The 23,512-nt window shown below is 36.9% G+C and overlaps 1 protein-coding gene across 1 annotated transcript in view; it reads left to right on the top strand.

Annotated features, from left to right (window-relative positions):
- TLL1 (tolloid like 1) overlaps positions 1-23,512 on the top strand; it is a 205,638-nt gene that overhangs the window by 133,101 nt on the left and 49,025 nt on the right. Inside the window, exons 10-12 of the mRNA XM_084758020.1 lie at positions 14,500-14,602; positions 17,482-17,598; positions 18,750-18,895. Coding sequence (XP_084614146.1) covers positions 14,500-14,602; positions 17,482-17,598; positions 18,750-18,895 — 366 coding nt within the window. The remainder of the gene's footprint in view (positions 1-14,499; positions 14,603-17,481; positions 17,599-18,749; positions 18,896-23,512) is intronic.

Below are 23,512 nucleotides of genomic sequence, written 5' to 3'. Positions count from 1 at the left end.
GGAGCTTTTGAAAACCTTACTTTAAAACATTTGAATGCTTTAGAATGGTTGCTATAGTTGAATCATATAGTCAGACACAATGAAATTGACATGAAAACTATCAGAAGGACAATTAAGTTTCTATATTTAAAAAAATTTAAAAAATATAAATATTAAAGTTAGCCAAGAAGAATTTATAAGGAAAAATTGAAACTACAGTCTAATACAAATCCTGAATACCACACCCACACAACACAGTTAAAGCAGTAGTTAGCAGGAAATTTACGAGTCTTAAATATTTGCAAAAGGAGATAGAATGGCCATGATACAATCAGCTCAGTAGCCAGAGAAATATATAGAAAAAAGCATGGAATGAAAGGAAAGTTTCTTAGAGAAGCAAAGAAAAAACACAAAAGAATAAATTCAAAATAAAATGTCAAAAAGGTGAACAAAGCTCCAAATAGTAACAGATTTCTTTCTTTCTTTCTTTCTTTCTTTCTTTCTTTCTTTCTTTCTTTCTTTATTACTTTCTTTCTTTCTCTCTTTCTTAAAGAAAAATAGAGGGGAAGAGATCATGAAAGGCCTGTAATGGATAAAACAAGTGGATGATATTTTTTAAATGTATATTTTATTTATTATAATGTGCTCACATTGCATCCCGAATGTTACCCCCTCGCTCTTATCTTCCCGTTCCCTCCCTCCCTCCCTCATCAGAGGGTATAGGGGACGGAAATAGGCTAATATTTCTTAAAAGAGATTATTATAAATATATAATTTGAACACCAAATGAGCTTAAGTGTGTATTTTGAACATTGTGTTCAAATTGTGTAATCATGGTCACTTTTAATGCCACCTTTGCTTTTTCAACAAAGAAACCTCGGGTTCAAATAGTCTTTGTGAGACCCTCCTAACAGTTATTCTCAGAGGACAGATAAAGAAAATATCCTGTCTACACGGGGAAGGAAACGTTACATCAATATTAATACAGACAGTGAAGAAAAGGATTTATATTCCTTCAAGTCACATGAGACTTTTATACAGAGGCATAAAATCTCACCATAGTCACCAAACCAAATTCAGATGCTTCTATGTGTATGTCTATGTATTTGTATGCATATATGAGCTCCGAGAATATCAAACATAAAATGTGTATTTTGGCCCCTAACACAGTTGGGGTAATAACTAAAACAACAGTTAATCCTGATCAAAGAAGGCAGAGAAGATAATTTCTAATTATTATTACAAGTTCCATGCTTATTAAGGAAATTTAAAAATACTTTTTTCAGATAAAAAATTTAAAAAGAACAAACCTATAATTTAGTTCCATTTCTTTTCTTTAACATTATTACTGGGAAATCTTAGCTTGCATATTAATGCAAGAGAATAAACATATGAAAATTGAAAAGGAAGACTAGTGTTCTTCATTATATTAATTCCATTAGGTTATTGCCCTAAAATATGTAAGAAATGAAATCAGTGAACCTACTGGTTGCCGGATTTATGTTAAAATCAAACTTCATGTCTTTAATTGTCATAGTAATGCCTGCATGTATTAATATTAACAAATATATATTGATAAGAGGGAGGGAATAAAAATCAGCATGCAATGTGAATAAATTACAACAAATAAAATATACAAATAATATTAACACATATATATATAACAAATATAATTTTTAGTTTCTACAAGTTATTGTTTGAATTTGGTGCCTTTATTCACATAGAATTAATTAAACACACACTTCAGTCATTTTGAATATATATATATTTTAGGTATAAACAGTGCTGACTGTACTGTCCTTCAAGTCTACTTCATCTTATTCCAATCAACTAGTAATACCGTATTTTTGTAGTTATTACACTCAACTTATTTTGTCTTATTATTTTTCTCAACCTAAATTTTTAACAACATTTGATTATTACCATTTACCAATGCTATTACCATTCTTTTCTCATTACTGTCTCTTCTTTTCATCATTGGACAAAATTATTTCTGGCAGTGTGACCTTGGATGACACCAATATATATGTAAATAAAATCTCAGTTTTAAAAATATGTCCTGTCCAATGATGCATGCAAAATTTTTGTTTCGTTAGTCTTTTAAATTGTATGGCTAATATTCTCTGTTGTTGCTTTTAGCCTACTTGATGATACAGAATTGTGCCACTGTTTATCATTATTTTGTTGTTGTCTTAATTACACTTTAAACTTTTATGTTTTTGTTTTCTTCAAGTGAAGTAAGCTCATTTTATTTTTTTATATATACTTAGAATCATATTATCATACATATACATAGACTACTACATGCATAGAATATTATATCTTTGTGATATATTTTTCTGGTCTTACTATATAGGGGATTTCTATTTCTAGTCTGTGTTCAGTTTAAAACTCTGTTTAATCCTAGCACATGGAAGCAGATTTCAAGGTCAACTTGGTTTACATAATGAGTTAAAAGATTGCCAGGGTTAATAAAAGAGACTCAATCTGAAAATCCAAATAGATAGATATATAGATAGATAATTTAAACCCTCTTTTCTGATACACCTACACCTTCTTTTGACTAATTTCTGGTATACACATATTTTATTTATGCATTCAATTATCTTGTAAATTCAGATTGATGACTTTTTTCTTACCTGAAATTCTAATTACAGTTATATTTGCTGTGATTTTTCATATTATAGCTTACCTGCACATGTATGTGTTCTTCCATTTTGTTTGCTTGTTCTTCTTCCTTTTTATATATGCATAGTAGGTCATAGCCTTAAAAGTTATAAATCCATAATCTCTTCTTTAATATCTTGCTTCTACAGCTTTTTTTCTTTACAAGATAGATTAAAATAATATGTGCTTTCTTTTCCAGGCATGGTCCTCCCATATAGTTAACTTGGATTACTTCCATTGGCTATATTCTATTTTTCACTTTTATCAGACTTTTTTCCTTCTCACATTGAAGAATCATTCAGCTGGCCATGGTGGTACATACCTTTGTTCACCAGCACTCAGGGAGGCAGAGGCAGGTGGATCTCTGTGAATTGAAGGACAGCCCAGTCTACAAAGTGAATGCAGGGCAACCAAGGCTACACAGTGACACCGTGTTTTGCAAAAACAAAATATATATATACAAATAAAAGGAATAATTCAAAAGAATCAGGCAAGAATTAAAGCAGGACCCCAGAATTGTTCAAATAAAAATGTTATTAATTGGATTAGTTAGCAACTAGATTTAGAAACAGAAGAGTTTGCTTTGTAACTAAAATGAACAGAATGGTAGAGTATTTTTCAGGATGAAACACTCTAGTGTTAAAAATGTACAGTTTTCTCCAAATTCATGTAAAAATGTATAGTAATTCCAAACCTGTTTTCAATAGATTTTTGTTTGCCAACCAGACTAAGTTTTTTTTCTAAAGTTTATTTAAACGGTGACATAAGCAAGGCAACACTAGCCAAAGGGTTAAAGGTGCTGAGTAAATGCATCTGAATCTAGTAGACAAACATGAGATACTTCCAGAGTCTAGAGAGTGTGGCATTGTAGAAAGATCCTCTTATATCAATGGACTAACAAAAAGCTCAAGTTATGCCAGGTGACATTGGCTTCTTCTGATACATTAATATTATAAAGAGCATGTATAAATAAATTTGAAAAATTTGAAAAAAGTTTTCAACAAATAACCCTGAAATAATTTATTAGGAAATATGAAAAATTAGAATTTTATATCATATCACATATTATTCTTTTGAAGAAAATGTAACTCTTTTTATTAATTTTTACATATACATTTATATTATTACACATGAATAAAATAAACTACATACAGCGGGAAGAATCATGAAACAATCAGCAGTTATACCAATGTTACATTCATAATGGTTTGACTATTTGTATTTATCAAAATTGAAAGCATCTTTCCTATTTTGTTGAGTCTAAATTTCTGAATGAAAATCCTTCACTTACCAGGAAACTGGGACAGAGGGGAGGACATCCTATTGGGACTCTAGATGAGAGAAGCATGGGAGAATAGCAAAGTAGAAGGATCCAGAGGGTCCTAGAAGCCTACAAGTAGAACATTATGATAGGCAGATTTGGGCCCAGGGGTCCCGCTCAAACTAAGGCACCAGCCAAGGACAATACAGGCGGTAAACTTTAAACCCCTACTCAGATCTAGCCAATGGACAGATCATTCTCCACAGTTGAGTGGAGAGCGGGGTGTGACTTTCACAAGAACTCTGGTGCCTCACATTTGACCACGTCCCCTGGAGGGGGAGACCTAGTGGCACTCAGAGGAAGGATAGCAGGCTACCAAGAAGAGACTTGATACCCTATGAGCACATACAGGGGGAGGAGATCCACCTCAGGAACTGTCATTGAGGAGGGGAATAAGGGGAAAATGGGAGGGAGGGAGGAATGGGAGTATACAAGGGATGGGATAACAATTGAGATGTAACAAGAATAAATTAATGAAAAATAAAAAAAAGAAAATCCATTTCTATCATATCTCATTTCCATTAACTTAAAACATCTATCTTGATCTAAAATTATCTTAACCCCTAACCAACTAAGCTTAATTGTAAGACTAAATTATCTGGTCTTCAACCCCATCAGAGACTTAAGAAGGGATAAAACTTAAATACCTGCGTGAACTAGAAGTTCAGGTTAGCAGCTTCCAAAATGGCAAAATGACTGAGAGAGTTTACTTCCTGAATAGTCGCTCAACATTCTCTATAACATTGGAGCATCATCTTTGACCCTCTAGCCTGATATCTCTGATAGACCTATTTGCAATGCAGGAACTATTGAGGACTTGCTTGCCCTGTCTGGGACTCAGGGACGTCTCTCTTTTCCTTTATCTTTCTTTCATAGGTAAGGAGATAGTAGCACAAAAGAAAGAAAGGGTGATATAGAGGGAGGGTAGAACAAAAGGTAGATGAGTGAATCTACTCCTCAACTCATGGCCTTGATTGTTACTTACAAACAAGGTTGTTTTTATTTCATTGGCATAGAATTTTGTATGTTGATGCAAATCATGGTCCTATCAAAAACTAGTCTAATTTTAATCACAAGAATATGTATCCTAGGTCTAACAAATAGATGTCATTCTACAGATACATAAGGAAAAAAGTTAAATAAGGTGTTCAAAAGCCTCAGAGCCCTACAGAAAATGGCATTTAAATATTTTTTATTATTCTAAACATTCTTTGGCAACAAGACAAGTTGACACCTGGAAACACCCAGACTATGTCAAAGAAGATGGTGAGCATCAGTTGAACCTCCTTATGGAGTTGGCTTCAAATGTGGCAAACCAGCTACTGCGCAAGATGTCCTCATTTCCGCCACAGACAGAATTCTACCTAAAAAAGGGAAAGCCTGGATGTAGGCAGAGTTGACGGCCAAAAGTGTAATTCTTTAAGTTCAAAGAATAGAACAAGTGCTTGAGTTAGAAAATTAAGGAAAGAAAAAAAATTTACTATATATGTCTTAAAATGCAGCTACAAGTATAAATTAAAATATACACTCACAGTACAGAAGGTCAAGTGGATGTTAGTGCTGTTCACACATCAAATCTGTTTAAGAAAAATTCAGAACTCTCAGTAAGCATGAGCATCACAGAAGCAAATGACTGAAACATCAGAAATCCTTCCAGTTATGAATACAGTTCTCTATTCATTTACCATGGAGGCATTGACTGTCACTGTATGAAGGAGATATTCTTTGAACCAACAGTGATGTCTCACACTTCACCTCTCAAACCTTCACAGATAGAACAAATTCATAATATCAATTGATTTGACAAGGTTCAAATTCTAGAAAGAAGAAACTGAAATAATCTCTAGGGAGACATTTGGCAATGTGTGCTACATTCTAAAAGATGTTCTTGCAATTTCAGCAATAACATCTTGGACCATTGATTTGTGTGCATATTGATAATGAAAACTTGGGAATGATATAAAACAAATAACTGCAAATTTGGGAAAAACAGTTACAATACAATGTGAAAATGAAATAGCAAGTTGAACATCATATACCTAAATGGTTTAACTTTTAAATTGCATGCACTAGAGACAAAACTATAGATGGGTAGCTCTCTATGAGAAGCTGATAAATAGAATTTATTTTGTCTTTTTTCATTTTCTACATTACACATACATTATGTCTACATTGAAAATATTGTTTGTAAGATAATGTCATAATTATGACAGCACTTACACTTAAAGTGCGTAAGATGGCAAGTTCAGTTTTATGGGCATTCTCCCACAATCAAAACCAAAGCCCAGCAGTTCACAACAATGTGTCCTAAGGCTCCTGTCTCCTAAGGTAAAGAGATTACCTTTCAGTCTAAGCCTTATCTTAGTGTTTTAACAGTTAAGCATGCATAGCTCAGAATTTAGCTGTGGTGACCAGGCAGAAGCATATAGTATTGATCTGTCTGTCACTTACAATTGATTGACCTTTGAACAAGGGCAGATAGCTTATGTCTCAAATAGAGTTAGAATAGTCTCCCTTTTTCCCCCTGTATAACCCATTTAAAAGCTGTCATTCAAGTATTCTCTTTATTGCAAACATTTATGCTTTTTTCATTTTTATCTATTTATTTTTAAAAATATTTTACGTATAAATTTATATTATCACACACATATATAATAAACTGCCTACATCAAGAAGAACCATGAAATAGTCAGGAATTACATAAATGTTACATTCATAGTGTTTTGGCTTATTTGTATTTGGCAGCCTTGAAGAAAACATCTTTCCTATCTTGGTGGGTCTAAAATTCTGAATGTAAATCTATATCTAACATATCTTGTCACTATCAACGTAAAACATCTATCTAGGCCTAAACACAGTTGAGTCCCTGAACAACTAAGCTAATTGTAAAACTAAACTATCTGTTCTTCAACCCCATCAGAGACTTGAAAAGGAATAGAATTAATTACCTGAGTAATTAATTTACTGAGCAGCTTCCGAAGTGAGATATTTAATCATTTGTCTATGCTCTGTACACCATGATGATTCACAATCCAGCATTTATATTGCCAAGGGTATTATGTACAATAAGCAATATGTATGTATATATTCACTAATTTCTGACCCTATTCAAATAGATGTATTTTCCAACATGTAAAAGAAATATTTGCTGTAAATAACCTAGCAATGTTGTATCCCAGTAGTAATACTGCTAAATTTTGAAAAATATCAGAAGAAAGAAAAAAGCAACTTGTTATGGGTGTATGGTACCATTTGGATCTTATTGGATGTCTGAAGATGACTGAATCGATGGTAGCTTTTCACAAAGAGTAGAAGAGGTTCAAGGCATGGGAAGGGTACAAGAGGAATCCAGGCACACCTGTGTATGCTTTGAGGATAGATGCTAATGCCAGGCAGTTTTTTTTTCAGGGCACAAAAGCTACTGATAACAAATAGGTCTTTAGTTAGTAATACATATATTTGATATCCTAAATGTGAGACTGCAAAAAGGCATCAGAGATCTTGACTGTCAAACGCTCGCAAAGTGATTTTATCCAGACGTCAATACAATTTATGTTGTCACAGAGCACAGGAAACACTGGAGAGGCATTAAAATATAAACCAAAGGGCACTAAAATTTGAAACTAGTATGTCATGTAGGAAGCAAAGAGTAGCACTTTTCTGTGTAAAAGCTTGCAGGGGAAGAGGCATGGTTAGAGGTTTTGCAGCACGTAGAAGTTGTCAATGAGCTAGGAACTGTGGAGCGGTGATGAAGGAGACGTGTAGAACACTGTAGTTAACACCAGGCGATGTCAGATCACAAATCTAAACCCAAATACTGTAACACATTTGGAAGTAGAAGAAGGCCTTTAAAAACCTAATCCCCACTCTTTTCCTCCATCTGCCATGTAATTGACCTCTAAGGGAAGTTTGACCATTCTGGGTTACCTACCCTGTAAGGCAGAGACTTCAATGAAGGTCGCAAGGCCTCTCTTATCCAGTCTTAGATTCTTTTACATTTATCCCTGTAAACTTTTTTCCAGTTTCTAAAAAAAAAAATATTTGTTTATTTATTCACTTTAAATTCTGGGCCCCATCCCTCCTCACCTTCCATTCCTTCCTCCCTCCATCAGCCCCTCTCCCCTTATTCCTCAGAAAAAGGAGGCCCACTTCTAATCCACCCCCCACCTGATGAAGTTGCTTCAGAACTGAGCATGTTCTCTTCCCCCTGTGGCCTGGCAAAGCCGTCCCACCAGGAGGAAGTAATCAAAAACCTAGCAACAGAGTCCACACCAGAGAAAGCCCCTGCTCCCCTTACTAGAGGACCCACATGAAGTCTGAGCTGCCCATCATTTACATGTTTGTAGGAGGCCTACGTCCATTCCGTGCAAGGTCTTTGAGTGACGCTTCAATCTCAGAGAGCCCCTCTGGGGCCTGGTTAGTTGACTCTGTTGGTCCTCTTGTGTTTCTCCTGTCTCCCCCAGGTTCTTTTTTCCTTCACCCCACTTTTTTTATACAACACTTCCTATGCATTGCCCAATGAAACTTTAAAATTAATGTCTTTTAAAACATGTTTTACAGCATAGTTGGCTTATGACAAGTGAACTGATGTTTTTCTTTGTTTACATTTCTTTTCTTTTATTAAAATTGAGACTAGATATTTCCCTCATACAATAAATCCTGACCACAGTTTCTCCTCGGTTCACTCTTCCCCGCTTGCCATTACCTCTCCTCTACCCTGGATCCAATCCTGCTCTGTTTCCCTTCAGGCATCCAAGGCACAACAAAACAGAACAAAGCAAAACACAATAAGACAAGGCAGAGCAAGTACACAGAGGCTGAACAAGGCAAGCCAGCAGGAGAGAGAGAGAGTCTCGAGAGCATGCACACGAGTCAAAGACACACCAGCTCACACAGTTAGGAGTCTCACAAAACACCATCCTCACAGCAATAAAATGTATCCACAGGACCTGGGGCAGCCCCCTGCAGGCCCCATGTTTGCCACTTCAGTCTCTGAGTTCAATGGGCATGTTTTAGTGGATCCAGTGGGCCATGTGCTCCTAATGTCCTACATCCCCTCTGACACTTACAATCTTCCCCCCGCCCCGCCTCTTTTCTTCCTGATTTCTGAGGGGAGAGACCTAATGTAGACTTCCTCTCTCTCTCTCTCTCTCTCTCTCTCTCTCTCTCTCTCTCTCTCTCTCTCTCTCTCTCTGTGTGTGTGTGTGTGTGTGTCTCTCTCTCTTTCTGCATAATGTCTGGCTGTGGGTCTCTGCATCTGTTCACATTTGCTGCTGGAGGAAGCATCTCTGATGACAACTGGACAAGGCCCTGATATATGAGCATAACAGAATATCATTAAGAATAATTTCATTGTTGTTGTAGGTTAGCATTGTTCTACCCTTGTCTTCATAGCTTATGTTATGGTGAATGCTTGTATATTCACAGTGACAATGATAAACTCATGACCATTTCACAGTGCTTTAGGGTTGCTAGTTGTTTCTCTTTCACAACATTGAGTTAAAACTTTACAATCTAATTACAGAAATGCAAGTTTGATATGATGGCATTCTACTCAAAAGAGTTATTCAATATCCAAATGTTTAAATAAATTAAAAATCTGAGAAGCTAGGGCTCTTCCTCAAACCCAAGTCTCTTGAGTTAGTATAAAGAATAGCTTCTAATTTCAGAAGGAGATAGAATACTTTTCAATTGTCATATAAATCAAGTTTTGATCTGACTATGACCCTAATGGTCAGTAGCTTCTGGAATTACAGATGACATGCAATCGGTAGATTTACCTTTATATGTTTGTCATAAATATTCATTTCTGCAACTACCATGCCAAAAGTGACATAGACAATACAGTACAAAACAGTAAAGAATGGTTATAATTATGCATTTATTTAGGAAAATGAGTTGCAGACAGAACTTGTCTATAGATATATAATTTATTCACTTGTTCTGTGATTTCTGAACTCTATCACCAAGGAAAACTCTGGAGCAAACATAGTGCATTAGATTTTCCTAGGCTTCCTATGGACAGAATCCAGCAATCTTATCACATCTTATTGCTTATTTGTCTAATATCTTTCTCCCAAAAGCCATTTATTAACATCAGTCAAATGGGCTAGGTATATATGTTCCCTCACCTTCTCTCACAAAGGTGCAAATGCTATTGTAATTGGCCTCTTAAGAGGGCCATGGACTTGTGTAGGTGGGCGGTGTTGCCTCCGTTTTGTTGAAGTTCCTCCATTCTTGCTCTAGAGACTTGCAGATGTCCGGACCCTTGAACAGCTAGCTAGCTGATCTGTCTTCCTTCAAGATTCTCCACCCTGCACCACTGTCAAACAGAATCCTTAACGAGCAATCTCAGCTGCAATTGTACCACTTTAGCGTTGCAGTTGAAACTCCTCACAGACCAGGAAACCCGAGAACTTACCCTGGCGTTCTCCTTCCAGTCTGGGTTCTGAAGGAGCTGTGATTAATTTCAAATTGATGCTTATTACCACCAGGAATGAAATAGTTATTCTAATGTAGCATTCACTTATCATTCTTTGAGAGATGAAATATGTTTACACAAACTAGTATAATACAAAACAAATCAGTATTTACCAAGTGCTTTTAATTTGTAATTCAACTGGGGATTTTTCTAGCAGCATTACTCACAGGGCCAGATTTTACCTCTATAGTCACAGCCCTAAGATTTGATTTTAGAAAACCTATCTTTATTACATTTTCTACTTCTGAAGGATTCTGTGTTTCATATTAGTGTCAAGCCGGTTTTGTTCCTCCACGGTGCTTGAAGCTTAAACTAGAGATTAAAAACAAGATAGGGAGCTCTTCTGTTCAGAATTATCCCTCCCCGCCCCACCCCCCCCCCCCCCCGCCACCCACCCACCCCCCCTCTGCCCGACCAGCTATGCATTGGGCGGGGGAGGGTGTTCTAAGATTTCACGTATTAACTGTTTGCTAGCAGTCTGACCACATTAGTTTTAGTTTGGGATGGCAGTTGATTATAAAGGTCTTTCCAATCTAGCTTATTTCTTTTCCTCATCTAGGAAGGAATTGAAACGATTTGCACTTGATTATGAAGTTTCCTCTTAGTTTTTTAAGAGCGGCCACACAGGAACTTCAGTCACCTTCTCGACCGCACCATTCAACTTCTGCCGTTCTGCTCTGTTAGGGGACTTCTCCCACGGCAGTGAGGATCTGCAGCCCCTTTGGCTGCTGTTGGTAGAATACAAAGAAAACCATCCGGCACAGGTGTTACCTCTCATACGTTAGTAGGCGCAAATGAAACACAAGTTAAGGTGAAAAATCCAGAAATTATTTCCCAGCTCTATCCGAAGAATAGTCTAAAGTTGCGCTGGTGTGGAAAATGTTTTGGGAAGTCTCTATAAATAATTCAGAAATAAACTTTTTAATAATCAAATATAGAAGGAGACCGAGAAAGAAAGAAAAAATGGATCGAATTTTTGCTCTAGGAGTTTAGGAAATTTTGAAAACTTTTTGATACAGTTCGGGACAATAAACTGAATAAAGGAAGAGAAAAACGAGGAAAGTAAAGGGGAAATGCAAGTTGGGAAGATTAGAAACAAAGAGCTTGTTTTATTAAAACCAAGTTATACCAGAAAATGATGGGTTACAACTTTGAAAATGCATTCCCACTGTCTCATCCTGGGGAGGTTTTGTCTTTTAATAATAATTTTAAAAAATGGACACATTGGTCTATGTAGACAATTGAAACCAAATTTGTAGTAAAATTTCATCAGTGGTCACTATGGTACGTAGGCATATACCGTATGACCTTTATTTACAGGGATCTCTACTGTTTACACTGCCAAGGTGTGGGCTCAGCATGAGTTTTACTCTAATTGGTGCTTTCTTTTCTTTTCTTTTCTTTTCTTTTCTTTTTTTTTTTTCTCTCTTTTTGTGCATAGGCATGTGATGTGCATGGGTATGTGTGTGTGTGTTCATATGTATGTAAGAATATGCTTGTGTGTGTGCATTTGTGCACGTGTGTGTGGCAGCCAGAGGTTAAAGTTAGCTCTCTTCCTCCATTGTTCTCCATCGTGTATATAGAAGCAGAGGCTTTCACTTTAACTGGGAGTTTACTGGTTTGGATAACTGAGCTAGTCAGCTTGGTCCAGACGTTTCCCCTTGAAATTCCCAGGATGGCTGTAGGCAGCCAGGTCTGCCTGGCATTTATTTATGTTATTTATTTATTTATGTTATTCATTTATTTATTTATTTATTTATTTTTCGAGACAGGGTTTCTCTGTGTAGCCTTGGCTGTCCTGGTCTCCCTCTGTAGACCAGGCTGCCCTCGAACTCACATCGATCCACCTGCCTCTGCGTCCCTAGCGCTGGGATTAACGACGTGCACGTTTAAATGGGTACCAGGGGCCCAAACTCTAGTCCTCTTATTTTTCTTGCAAGTCCTTTATCCAATACGATCCCCAGAGCTCAGTGATCATCTTTCTTTTCTTTTGTTCCCCATTAAGATAGTGGTTTTTAGTACCTTTGTGTATACAGAAGTAGGAGTTTTAGATATTGCAGTGTTCAAACTTCAATTTCTTAAGGAAGCACCTTTACTTCCCATAATGTGTATACCAATTTATATTCCTAGCATTATACAAGGGTTGTTTTTTTTTTTTTTTTTTGCCACAATCATACCTATTTTTAAAAAATCTTTTTCAATAGTTATTCTAATAGGTGTTAAGTAGTACCCCTCTGTGACTCTGTGACTCTGATTTGCATTTCTTGGGTGGTTATTACTGTTGAGCATTTTTCATACTTATTTGTTTTCTGTGGAAGATAGATTTGTTATACAATATAATCTGTTATGTTTCCCCTCCCCCAGCTCTCAGGCCATATGCACTTCCCTCACCACCACTCGCCAAAATCCACATCCTTTCTCTTTCTCTCCATCAGGGTACAACAGACATCTAAAATGTTAATAATAATAATAATAATAATAATAATAATAATAATAATAATAATAGAAGAGAAACATACTTTTATCAGAGTTGGCAGGCTGCTCTGGAATATGAATGTAAGGTTACTTTATTCTCTCTCTCTCTCTCTCTCTCTCTCTCTCTTTCCCTTCTCTCTGAACTTCTTATATTCAGCTTTCCACTATCACTAAAAGGTTCTTTGAACATTGTTACAAACCGTAGTTTTATAGAAAGGAATTCCAAATATGCACAATTTATTGCTTTTGGCTAACATTCATTTCAGTTTCTAAAGAACAAATTTATTATGAGCCCTAAACCTATTAGCTATATTTAAAGTGCAGGAGGGTGGAAATGGGTTTTTGAATATACAATAAAGTTTCCAAATAAATTGCACTTCATAGAAGTACATGTCACATATTAATTCCATTCTACTTTTGGTATAATCAAGTAAAAATAAAGATGTTGAGGATTTGAAAAGTGAAGACTTTTACAAAGCCGTGAGAAAATTATCTTTCCAAGGATTGTTTTTTGAATTATCTTTATAAAAACAGCATCATTTGAAACAGAGAGGAGAATAGAGGGTCGTGTACAAGGTCGTCTGGCTCGGAAGCCTCCGCATGTATGTTCTTGGATCTGGAGAGCTGCTGTGCCATCTGCTTTTAATTACACTCAGAAGGATAAATCTGAATGTTAGGGCTGTATTTAAACATTTCAACACACACACAACTATTATGTTCTGGGAATATAGCACATGGTGTTTATTTTTAACATAATTACAGTTGTCTTGATGGTTGTCTTTGAAATAAATTATTATAAAGAAGTCATTCGTGGAAGAATTAGGAATTATTCATGGTTCGAATCTTTTTTTCTTAGAAAAAATTCAAAGTAAACTTTTGGGATAAGTGTTTCTACTTGTTTTAGGATGGCTCAAATTAACAGAATGGATTTCAGGTTAATTGCTGAATGGTCACTATTCCCAATGATTAACACTGTGTTGCTGTTGCAATTATTAGGTTTTAATTGGAACGCAGCTGAGGGTGGCTCCCTTGGTAAAGTGCTTGCTTGGGTTCAGATCTCTAGACTACAAAAGTTGAGTGAAATGTCAGACCAAGAGATTACACCTGCAATCCCAGCAGAGGTGGGACCACGAGCAGGGTGCCTGCATCCCTACAGCTCTCTCCAGCCTAGTCTACCTGGCAAAATTCCAGACGAATCTGAAACATTGTCTCCAACAAGAGGTGGAAGATCTTAGAGTACTGACACTTGAAGTTCTTCTTTGACCTCTGTGCACATGGGACACCCACATACTTAGGTGCTCTGGTACATGCCAGTGCACAAACGCATGCAAGCCATAATAATGAGAACAAAAAATTTGGCTTCAAGTTTTTCATGAAATATATATATATATTATATAATAAATTATTAAATGAAATATATATATATTTATTATATATAATATATTATTAAATATGTAAAATAAATACATATTAATTATATATAGATAGATATATAATGTCATTTTCTGTTGTCGTGCATTCCCTCCTGGAATCAAATCATATACTACAAGTCCTTTTTACTCTCTGTGTTTTGCAGATTGTCTTAAATTTTACCACGATGGACCTATATAAGAGTAGTTTGTGCTGGTATGACTACATTGAAGTAAGAGATGGTTACTGGAGAAAGTCCCCTCTCCTTGGTAAGATATGACTCACCTCCTCTGTGGCTGCGTATGGATTCCATCCAGGGTGGAGGCAGATGGTGTTTTCGAGAGTTATTTGAAAGTTTCAATCTATATGACTGAACTTGTTTATATTTTAATTACATGTTTTTTCAACCATACAAAAAAAACCGCTTAAGGACAAATAGATGAATAGATTGATTCACTGATTTTAAGTAACTTAAATATGGGATAGATTATTTGCTCTGAACACAGTGATTGAGCATAGCATCCCAAAGATTATTCTTATTAATTCCACACAGTATTTATTTCTGCACTTGGAATGTAAGGATAATAGTTTTTATAGATATCATATGTATATGGTGTGTGTGTGTGTGTGTGTGGTCTCTTCCTAAGGCAGAAGAATGAGTCATTAGTACATCACGTGAATTAACTGCCTTACTGTGACAAGCCCATGTGTGCCTGCTAAGACATCTCAGCTTGTTTCTTGGAGAATAGTTCAGGGGCCAAGAGGAGACACTTGCAGTTTGTGTCAGTAGCTGAAGTTCAGATTGGTGCTCATGACTGTCTGCCCCCAGCACTGAACCACAGCCTGCACAAGAAGCTCGGCTGGAGCAGTGTAAAGTTGGGAAGTCCTGTGGGCCAGCAGCTCCACAGCATGCCTCTCTTTTCCTTCTAAGATTGTGGCCTCTCCTTGACTTTGCACCATAGCTTTGCTCAGCTGAGCTTTGGTCCAGTGCTGATCTTTTCTTTTAACATCTAGAACCTGTGGGATGGGCATTGTTTACTTGAAGGTGAAACTGGCTTAGTAACTCCGTGGCATCTACGGAAATAATTCAAAACAAGAGCAAAAAAACAAGTCAAGCTGATGTGAAACGTAAAGTCAAGGAAAACAAAAGCACTCATCTAGTTTCTCAGCCTAGACGAAATAGTGTATTGCAATGTGTAGATGGACCCCCAAGAAAACACTTCAGAGGCTGCAAGTTGGAGAATCCAACCTGGATCTACATTCTGGAAGGATCTTGAAATAGCTTCACCTGCTTCACTGGTTCAGTACAGAATGGTCCACCAGACCAACTCAGTGTGATGTAGATAATGTGTGAAAATCTCTCCCTAAAATTCCTCTGAGTGGCGCACCTAAGATTGACAGCATCAGGCTCACCAGGAAAGGAGTTAGAATTTTAGAAACTCAGGTTCCTGCTTTACACCCTTTAAGATGGAAGACACATTCGAACAGATTTGAGGATAGCTTGCATGCGTGCGACAGTGAATGCAGTGCTGTCTTTACCACCTCTCTATAATTTAATGTGCAGTTTCAGTCTTTATTCAAATTAGCTATGATTATTTTACTTTAAATTTCTGGGTATGGTTATTTTCAGTAGTACATACACACACACACAAGCATAGTAATGCCAATGGTTTCTGTTCTTTCTCATACTTTAATCTGAGCCAACAGTGTATACATGTTTACACATTGTAGCTATAAATGGGACTAAAGCCTAACAACTCATTTAAAAAGACTGTTATAGGTAAAACTAGGTACTGCAGAAGGACAGAGTCTGGACTAAAGAACACAGAGATTCAGAAAGAAACAAAACAAAAGGCTGAAAGGTGGGTGGTTATACAGAGTGATCAGGGTGGTGGGGAGAGGTGAGGGAGATGAGGCAGAATGAAAACATATGAAACACACTTCATTCAAAATTGCCACAATGATATGTAGTAGTTGTATGCTAATTTAAAAATCATTCTAAGAGCAGATAGCAGTATAGTATGATTTTGGAGTTGTGTGTGTGTGTGTGTGTGTGTGTGTGTGTGTGTGTGTGTGTTTAAAGATTTGTTTTGTGTGGGAGCTCAGAGCTGCAGGTGGTATGGAAGGAGCCATGAATCTGTGGAAGGGTCATGTGGAAAGGCCTAATTCTGTTTTTTCATTCATTTCCTCCTAATAACGTATTCATATGTATATAGAGTATGTGTTAAGGGAATATACCTGGGGCATCTTACACTTTTTGTTCTGAGATATTATCACACCTTGATCAGGGGTGAAACTTCTTTTTGTGTTTGGAGCGAATTGTACACTTCTAGGTTGGGCAGATTTATAAATACTCCAATTTCTCAGGATGACTAGAGACTTTTTCTGTTTCACATAGCATCACAGTACCATCCTGATGCATTATGTGACCTTTTTATGAATTTTGGGGGATTAGCTCTTAAATTTTTATATGATAATGACACTGGTGTCAGTTGGTTGAAGATTTTGAATTGGGTCTGAAAAACGTGCTTGATTTCTTTACCTTTATTTTATTTTATTTTTTGCCAACATTTTTTTTATTAATTTATTCTTGTTACATCTCAATGGTTATCCCATCCCTTGTCTCCTCCCATTCTTCTCTCCCTCCCATTTTCCCCTTATTCCCCTCCCCTATGACTGTTCCTGAGGGGGATTACCTCCCCCTGTATATGCTCATAGGGTATCAAGTCTCTTCTCAGTAACCTGCTGTCCTTCCTCTGAGTGCCACCAGGTCTCCCCCTCCAGGGGACATGGTCAAATGTGAGGCAACAGAGTACGTGAGAAAGTAATATCCCACTCTCCACTCAAGTTCTTTACCTTTATTAAGATAAAGTTATAGCTCTAATTCTGTGATTCTCAGCATCTGTAATGTTGAGACTCTTTAATACTGTTCCACATGATGTTCTTGGCTACTTCATAAGTATTACATTTGTTATGAAATGTAATATAAATATATTTGGAGATAGAGGTTTGCCAAGGGGAACAGAACTTGTACATATATATGTGTATATATATACAATATACTTATATATTACTAATGTGGAGTATAAGTAGGGCATAGTACATATTCATATTTAGGGACCTCTCTTTATTCTTTTATTTCTTTTAGGTAGATTCTGTGGGGACAAGGTGGCTGGAGTTCTTACGTCTACAGACAGCAGAATGTGGATTGAGTTTCGTAGCAGCAGTAACTGGGTAGGAAAAGGGTTTGCAGCTGTCTATGAAGGCAAGTCACATTAAATTTAAGAGACTATTTCACCCCCGGTGTCTCAGCAGAAATGCTGTTTCCTTTGGTTTTATTAGAACAATATGGAAAGCTTATTTCGTTATTATGCAATTTTCTGAACCAACATGTTAACGTTCACAGGATGAATTTTATAAAAATACTTGATAAATTTAAATGGTAATATCAGCAGGCTCGCTAGTTAAATGGTGAAACAGGAGAGAGAAAGCAAATAGACTACAGTTAAGTTTGTTTCATGATGGTATGAAATGTTAAGAAAAATTAGTATTTTCTTTTTTTTTCTTTGTACTGAGTTTTAAAAAATCTGTTTGACCCCATGTAGTGGTGAAACACTCCATTCTAGGAAACTGCACAGAGGGTGATTGTATACAGTTCTGAAGCTTGCTTTGTCTAAATGGGAGAGTCAGCATGTGAGGAAGAATTCATCAGATGCTTTGTTCATATTTTTTGAAGACAATGAGCTGATGATCAAGCTTCCTGGCTGTAAACCAGCCTTTCTGGGCAGAGTGTGGGTGGATAAACCCCTTCCTAGTACAGGAGATGAAGGAGATTCCAAGACAGGAGATTCCCACTTCCTTTAAAATTGTAAGTAAATGGGAATATTTTGTTTTAAAGACTCACCTCCTGGCTGAGGAGAGCAGTGCTGGGCAGAACCATGGGTGCAGCACACATGCTGGTGTCAGAGCTCCAGCGGTTCTGTCCAGAGAGAAGGAGAAAAGCTTTTTTCCCCGCCCCCCTCCCCCCCCCCCCCCCCCGCTAATGAGCTGTTTTACCTGTGTTCAACTCCCCAAGGAAGCATCTCAGGGAATCACAGGACAAACTCAGAGAACACATTTACAATGATCTTGCAAGTAAAAACCAAAACAAAAATTGATTTTAGTTTTGGTTAAGGTATCCGAGCAATTAAAACACATGTACTGTATGTCTGGTCATTCTCTAAGGTACACAGATAAGTGACAGGGTTTATCCCATAATCTTTACAATGCCACAACTGTACAGCTTTGATTTTCTTTATGGCATGGTTCTGTGCGTTTTCATAGGAACTGATCTTGAAGACAAGTAATGCCTTTGAAGACAAGTAAATTGAAATGGCATGGCAGGACTTATTTGTTTGTGTGTTTTGCCTTCTCCAGCAATTTGCGGAGGTGAGATACGCAAAAACGAAGGACAGATCCAGTCTCCCAATTACCCAGATGACTACCGGCCAATGAAAGAGTGTGTATGGAAAATAATGGTGTCCGAGGACTACCATGTTGGACTGACCTTTCAGGCCTTTGAGGTACAGTCTTTTAGGAACCTGAATGGGGCATCTTCTCCATAAATGATGGCAGCATTTAAGGGCTTCCTCATTAAGTCAGCATAGAAGTAGAGAATCAGCCTTTTAATCAGCAAAGAAGCAGAGGGTTGCCTATAAAATGTAACATCAAGAGGAAAAGTCTGTTTTTTGCCTTCTCGCTTGTTACAGACATTTGCAAGAAGATTAAAGTGGGTTTACATCAACTGTGGTATTTGAATTAGACTGTTTGAAGTGTTGACAATAGCTTTTGAAGCTTTCCCCTCCCCTACTAAGCAAATGCATGAGCCTGTGTCATAAGACTGCTGGAGGGTCCATTAAATCATAGAACCTTTATTTCCCCTCTAGATATTTCTTTTTATGTTATGAGGGGAAACTTTTTTTTTGTTTTATATGATCACAAAGCTTATGTATATCAAACATAATATTCCAAACATTCTTAGGAGCTTTTACCTTCATTAAGAACTATTAGTCAATGCTTTAGGGAGATAGCTCACTGGATAAGGCACCTGCTTGAAGAGCAGAGGTGTGATCCCCAGAACTCACACAAAAGGTAGGCCGGTGTCGAGGCCACCTATGACACCAGCTTTCTCGGACAGAAGATCAGGGTGTCTCCTAGGAAAATTGACTCACTAGACTGTCCAGAATCCCTAAGCTTTGATTCTGTAAGAGAGTCCACCTCAGTAAATAAAGTGGGAAAACGATGGAAAAGACTTTGGCACAAATTCTGGGATATAACACACACACACACACACACACACACACACACACACACACACACACACACACGTGCATGCCTGCACAAAAAGAATGCCAGTGAGATCAACTGCATTATTGCATTAATGTACTATTAAGAAATTCGAATATTTCAAGGCCAATCAAAATTATGGACTAAATTTTGACTCTGAACCTACTAATCAAGATTGTTAATACGCCATCCCTTCATCCCGTTCGTTCCTTTGTCCCTTCATTCCTTCATCCCTTCGTTAGTCCCTCCCTTCCTCCTTTCCTTCCTTTCTACCATCTGTAGTACAGTAAGAACTAAGAGAGGAAGCAATTAGAAGTAAAGATATGGAAGAATCATTTTAAGAACTCCAAAGCATGGTTGAGTCAATCAAAGAATCTAGAAAGTGAACTCAAGGTGAAGTGGGAAAGAGTAATGAGATGAGTGGGTGTGGTAGGTCCAAGTCAGACTTGGGAATTCAGATGTTACAATTGAGAACTATTTCTCTATGGATCAGAAAAAGCCTGACTCAGTGCCCAAACCATCAAAAGGCAGCAGAGGCTCCCATGCAATCACTGGTTATGTCTTTTGTCACCATAGCAACTGCATCAGAGATACCTGGAAGATATCTATGCAGTTAGCCCATCTCCTATCTCACCTGCCGACCTCTGTGATATATCTTTGATACTCTCTTGTTTTTATTCCTTTGTTTCCCAGACACATCTTCTTTAATCCTGAAAAATAAATCTTTTCTGCATTGACCACAATGTTGTGTTTTATGCTTCTGACAACTTTACAGTTGGGAAATCTTGAATTTGAAACAGACTCACATTTGAATTTGGTTATTTTAAGTATAATAATAAACAACATTCAAATGCAGTAGCTTAGAGTGAACAATGAAATAAACTGTCTCACTGAAATGTGTATCCCTTGGCTCAGTGGTTAAGAATACTTGCTGAAAGTCAGTCCGTACTCTCTGCTCAAATGTAGAGAATGCCCTGACCATTGGCTAGATCTGGGTCGGGGGTTCCATGTTTACTGCACATATTGTCCTTGGCTGGTGTCATAGTTTGAGCAGGACCCCTGGGCCCAGATCCACCCATCATAGTGTTCTTCTTGTAGGTTTCTAGGACCCTCTGGATCCTTCTACTTCCCATTCTCCCATACTTCTCTTGCCTAAAGTCCCAATAGGATGTCCTCCCCTTCATCCCACTTTCCTGATAAGTGAAGACTTTCATGGGACATTCCCCTTGGGCTAATGTCCAGATATAAGTGAGTATATACCATTTGACTCTTTCTGCTTCTGGGTTAACTCACTCATGATCATTTCTAGTTCAATCCACTTGCCCACAAATTTTGGAAATTCCTTGTTTTTAATAGCTGAGTAGTATTCCATAGTGTAAATGTATCACAATTTCTTTATTCATTCTTCTCTTGAGGGACACTTAGACTGTTTCCATGTTCTGGCTATTATGAATAAGGCTGCTATGAACATGGTAGAGCATATATCCCTATTGTATGCTGGAGCTTCTTCTGGGCATATTCCAAGAAGTGGAGTAGCTGGGTCTTGAGGAAGCCCTATTTCCAGTTTTCTGAGATAGCACCAGAAAGATTTCCATATTTGAATGGGATAACTATTGAGATGTAAAATGAATGAATTAAAAAATAGTTTAAAAACAAAACAAAATAAAAGAATACTTGCTGATATTTCAGAGTACCCAAATCTTGTCCTATCACCCTCATCAGATGGCTCACAACTACCAGTAACTTAGTTCTGGTTTCTCTAATGCTCTCTTCTCGGCTCCACAGGCAATGCACAAACATGGTGCACATGTTCATGAACTCAGAACTGTATACATCTACATAGAATAAAATACCATTTTCCGAAGTACTGAGCATTAAGAGATGAACCATCAATAAACACAAAATTCAATAAGTTATGAAATTTCTCACAACAGAAATGATTTCTAAAAACTGAGAATATAGCAATAGTAAAATAACTCTTCGGAAGTTTATTTATATCAGTTAAATGGTTGATAATCAATTTATTAGTGTCAAATCTTCAAAGGTAAGATGGTATAATGACAAATAGGTATTATCATCTCAGGCACGCACCATTCTTATATAAGCCATATAATTCTTATTGATAGGAAGAATGATTCAATGACCACTATGCTTTTGGTTTTGATTTTGGACAACATAACATTTTCTTACTATATTTAATTTTCTTCCCTTTTTATTATTTGGCCTTATTTCTATTGCTTCTGTCTCTAATTATGTCCTGAAGACATCTAAATATGTGCTAAGTTTTTTTCAATTACCTAAATTAGATACTAAACTCCTCCTCTCTTACTCATTTCAGCACTTGATATCAACACTCATCCAAGGAGTACCATCAAATCTACTCCCTCACTTAAACAAGAGTACATAATGGTTTATATCAACTGTCATTAAACAGTTCTGTTCTGCCTCATCCCTTGCCTCTTTGCTTGGAACTCATGGTGAGAACGAACCTCAGGCCTTAACTCTTGATCTACATATCTTATTCTGTACAGTGTAAGACTGTAACATCACTTACAATCACCTAAGGCGCTTTGAGTCTAAAATAAAATCAAGATTCAGTTGCTGTGATTCAACCCACGCCCGTCCTCACACCTTCACTGTCAGCCCTTTGGTCTTCCTCACCTTCTGAAAAATGACTGAGTTTCTTCCCATAGGACAGTGTTTGCTTTCAGTGTTCCTCTGATTTTAGGTCTCTAGATATTCATTTTGATTTTCTTTCTCTTTATCTAGATCCTCATTCATGTCTTTCTCTAAAAGATAGTTACTGACAGCTCAGCGTAAGCTTTTGTCTTACTCACAGTTATGTCTAAACCATTACACAGTTTTGTTCGTTGCAATTATGTCTACTTGAACTGAAGCTAAGTGACTCTTTACTTATAGCTTTGATTAAGGTTTCTCATTAAAATGTGATCGCAGAGAGCAGAGGCCTTGCCTGTGCTGTGGGTCACTGTATTGTCAACGCCAATGGCTCTGTGATTACCATTTGATAATATAAAGGATGAATATTGGTGTGAGAGTGCATTGTAGATGGTTGGGTTTTGGCAAACCATTTCTTTTGGAAAAGTACAAGAGTTTCAGTCAGAGGCAATGAGAATAAATAGGTAAGTTAAATTTAAGGTATGGAGGACTGGTGTACTCTCTGTCTGAAGTTAGACAGACATCCTAAATTTTAAGAAATTCAGAAAGGCAAAAGACTTAGGTGTACTGATAAACCCTAAATCTCCAAACAGAAACCAAGCCTGGGTCATTGAGTTTCTTACCAATTAAAAAAAAAAAACGGCGTTGATATCTACACATAGCTAATTCTTGTTTTACTTGCTAATTTTCCTACTTGGCAAATATTATAGAAGCCCCAAATCAATATTCTATTCATGTCTTCAGATGTTTTACAGACAGCTACCCAGCACCTAACAGGCACACTACAAGCTGTGATTTGCCTTACTAAAAGAATCTGCATTAGATAAACCCCACTGATGTATGACTCATAGCGTTGTTGGCTGTGAGTTTGGTATTAATGAATTGACAGTATAAATTAAAGCATCCTGAAATAGAAATACACTTAAAACAAGATTGTGTGATGGTTTGTTGATAAAACATTTTGTGACTAGAATCTCTCAGAAACATGACACTTTGTTTTCCAAAGATCAAGGAATCCATACTTGTTACTTCACATCTTTTCCACAACTTTATAGAACATAAATATTATAATAGTAGGGATATAAGAAGATCAACCAAACATGTTTCCTTAATTGTTCAAATAGGCACGTAATTTGAGGTATGTAATTATCTGTTCATATGAATTCACTTTTGCTTAC

The sequence above is a fragment of the Acomys minous genome (genome assembly GCF_964271855.1).
Source record: "Acomys minous genome assembly, chromosome: 15".
Taxonomy (NCBI): Eukaryota; Metazoa; Chordata; class Mammalia; order Rodentia; family Muridae; genus Acomys; species Acomys minous.
This window is presented reverse-complemented; position numbering and strand designations above follow the sequence as displayed.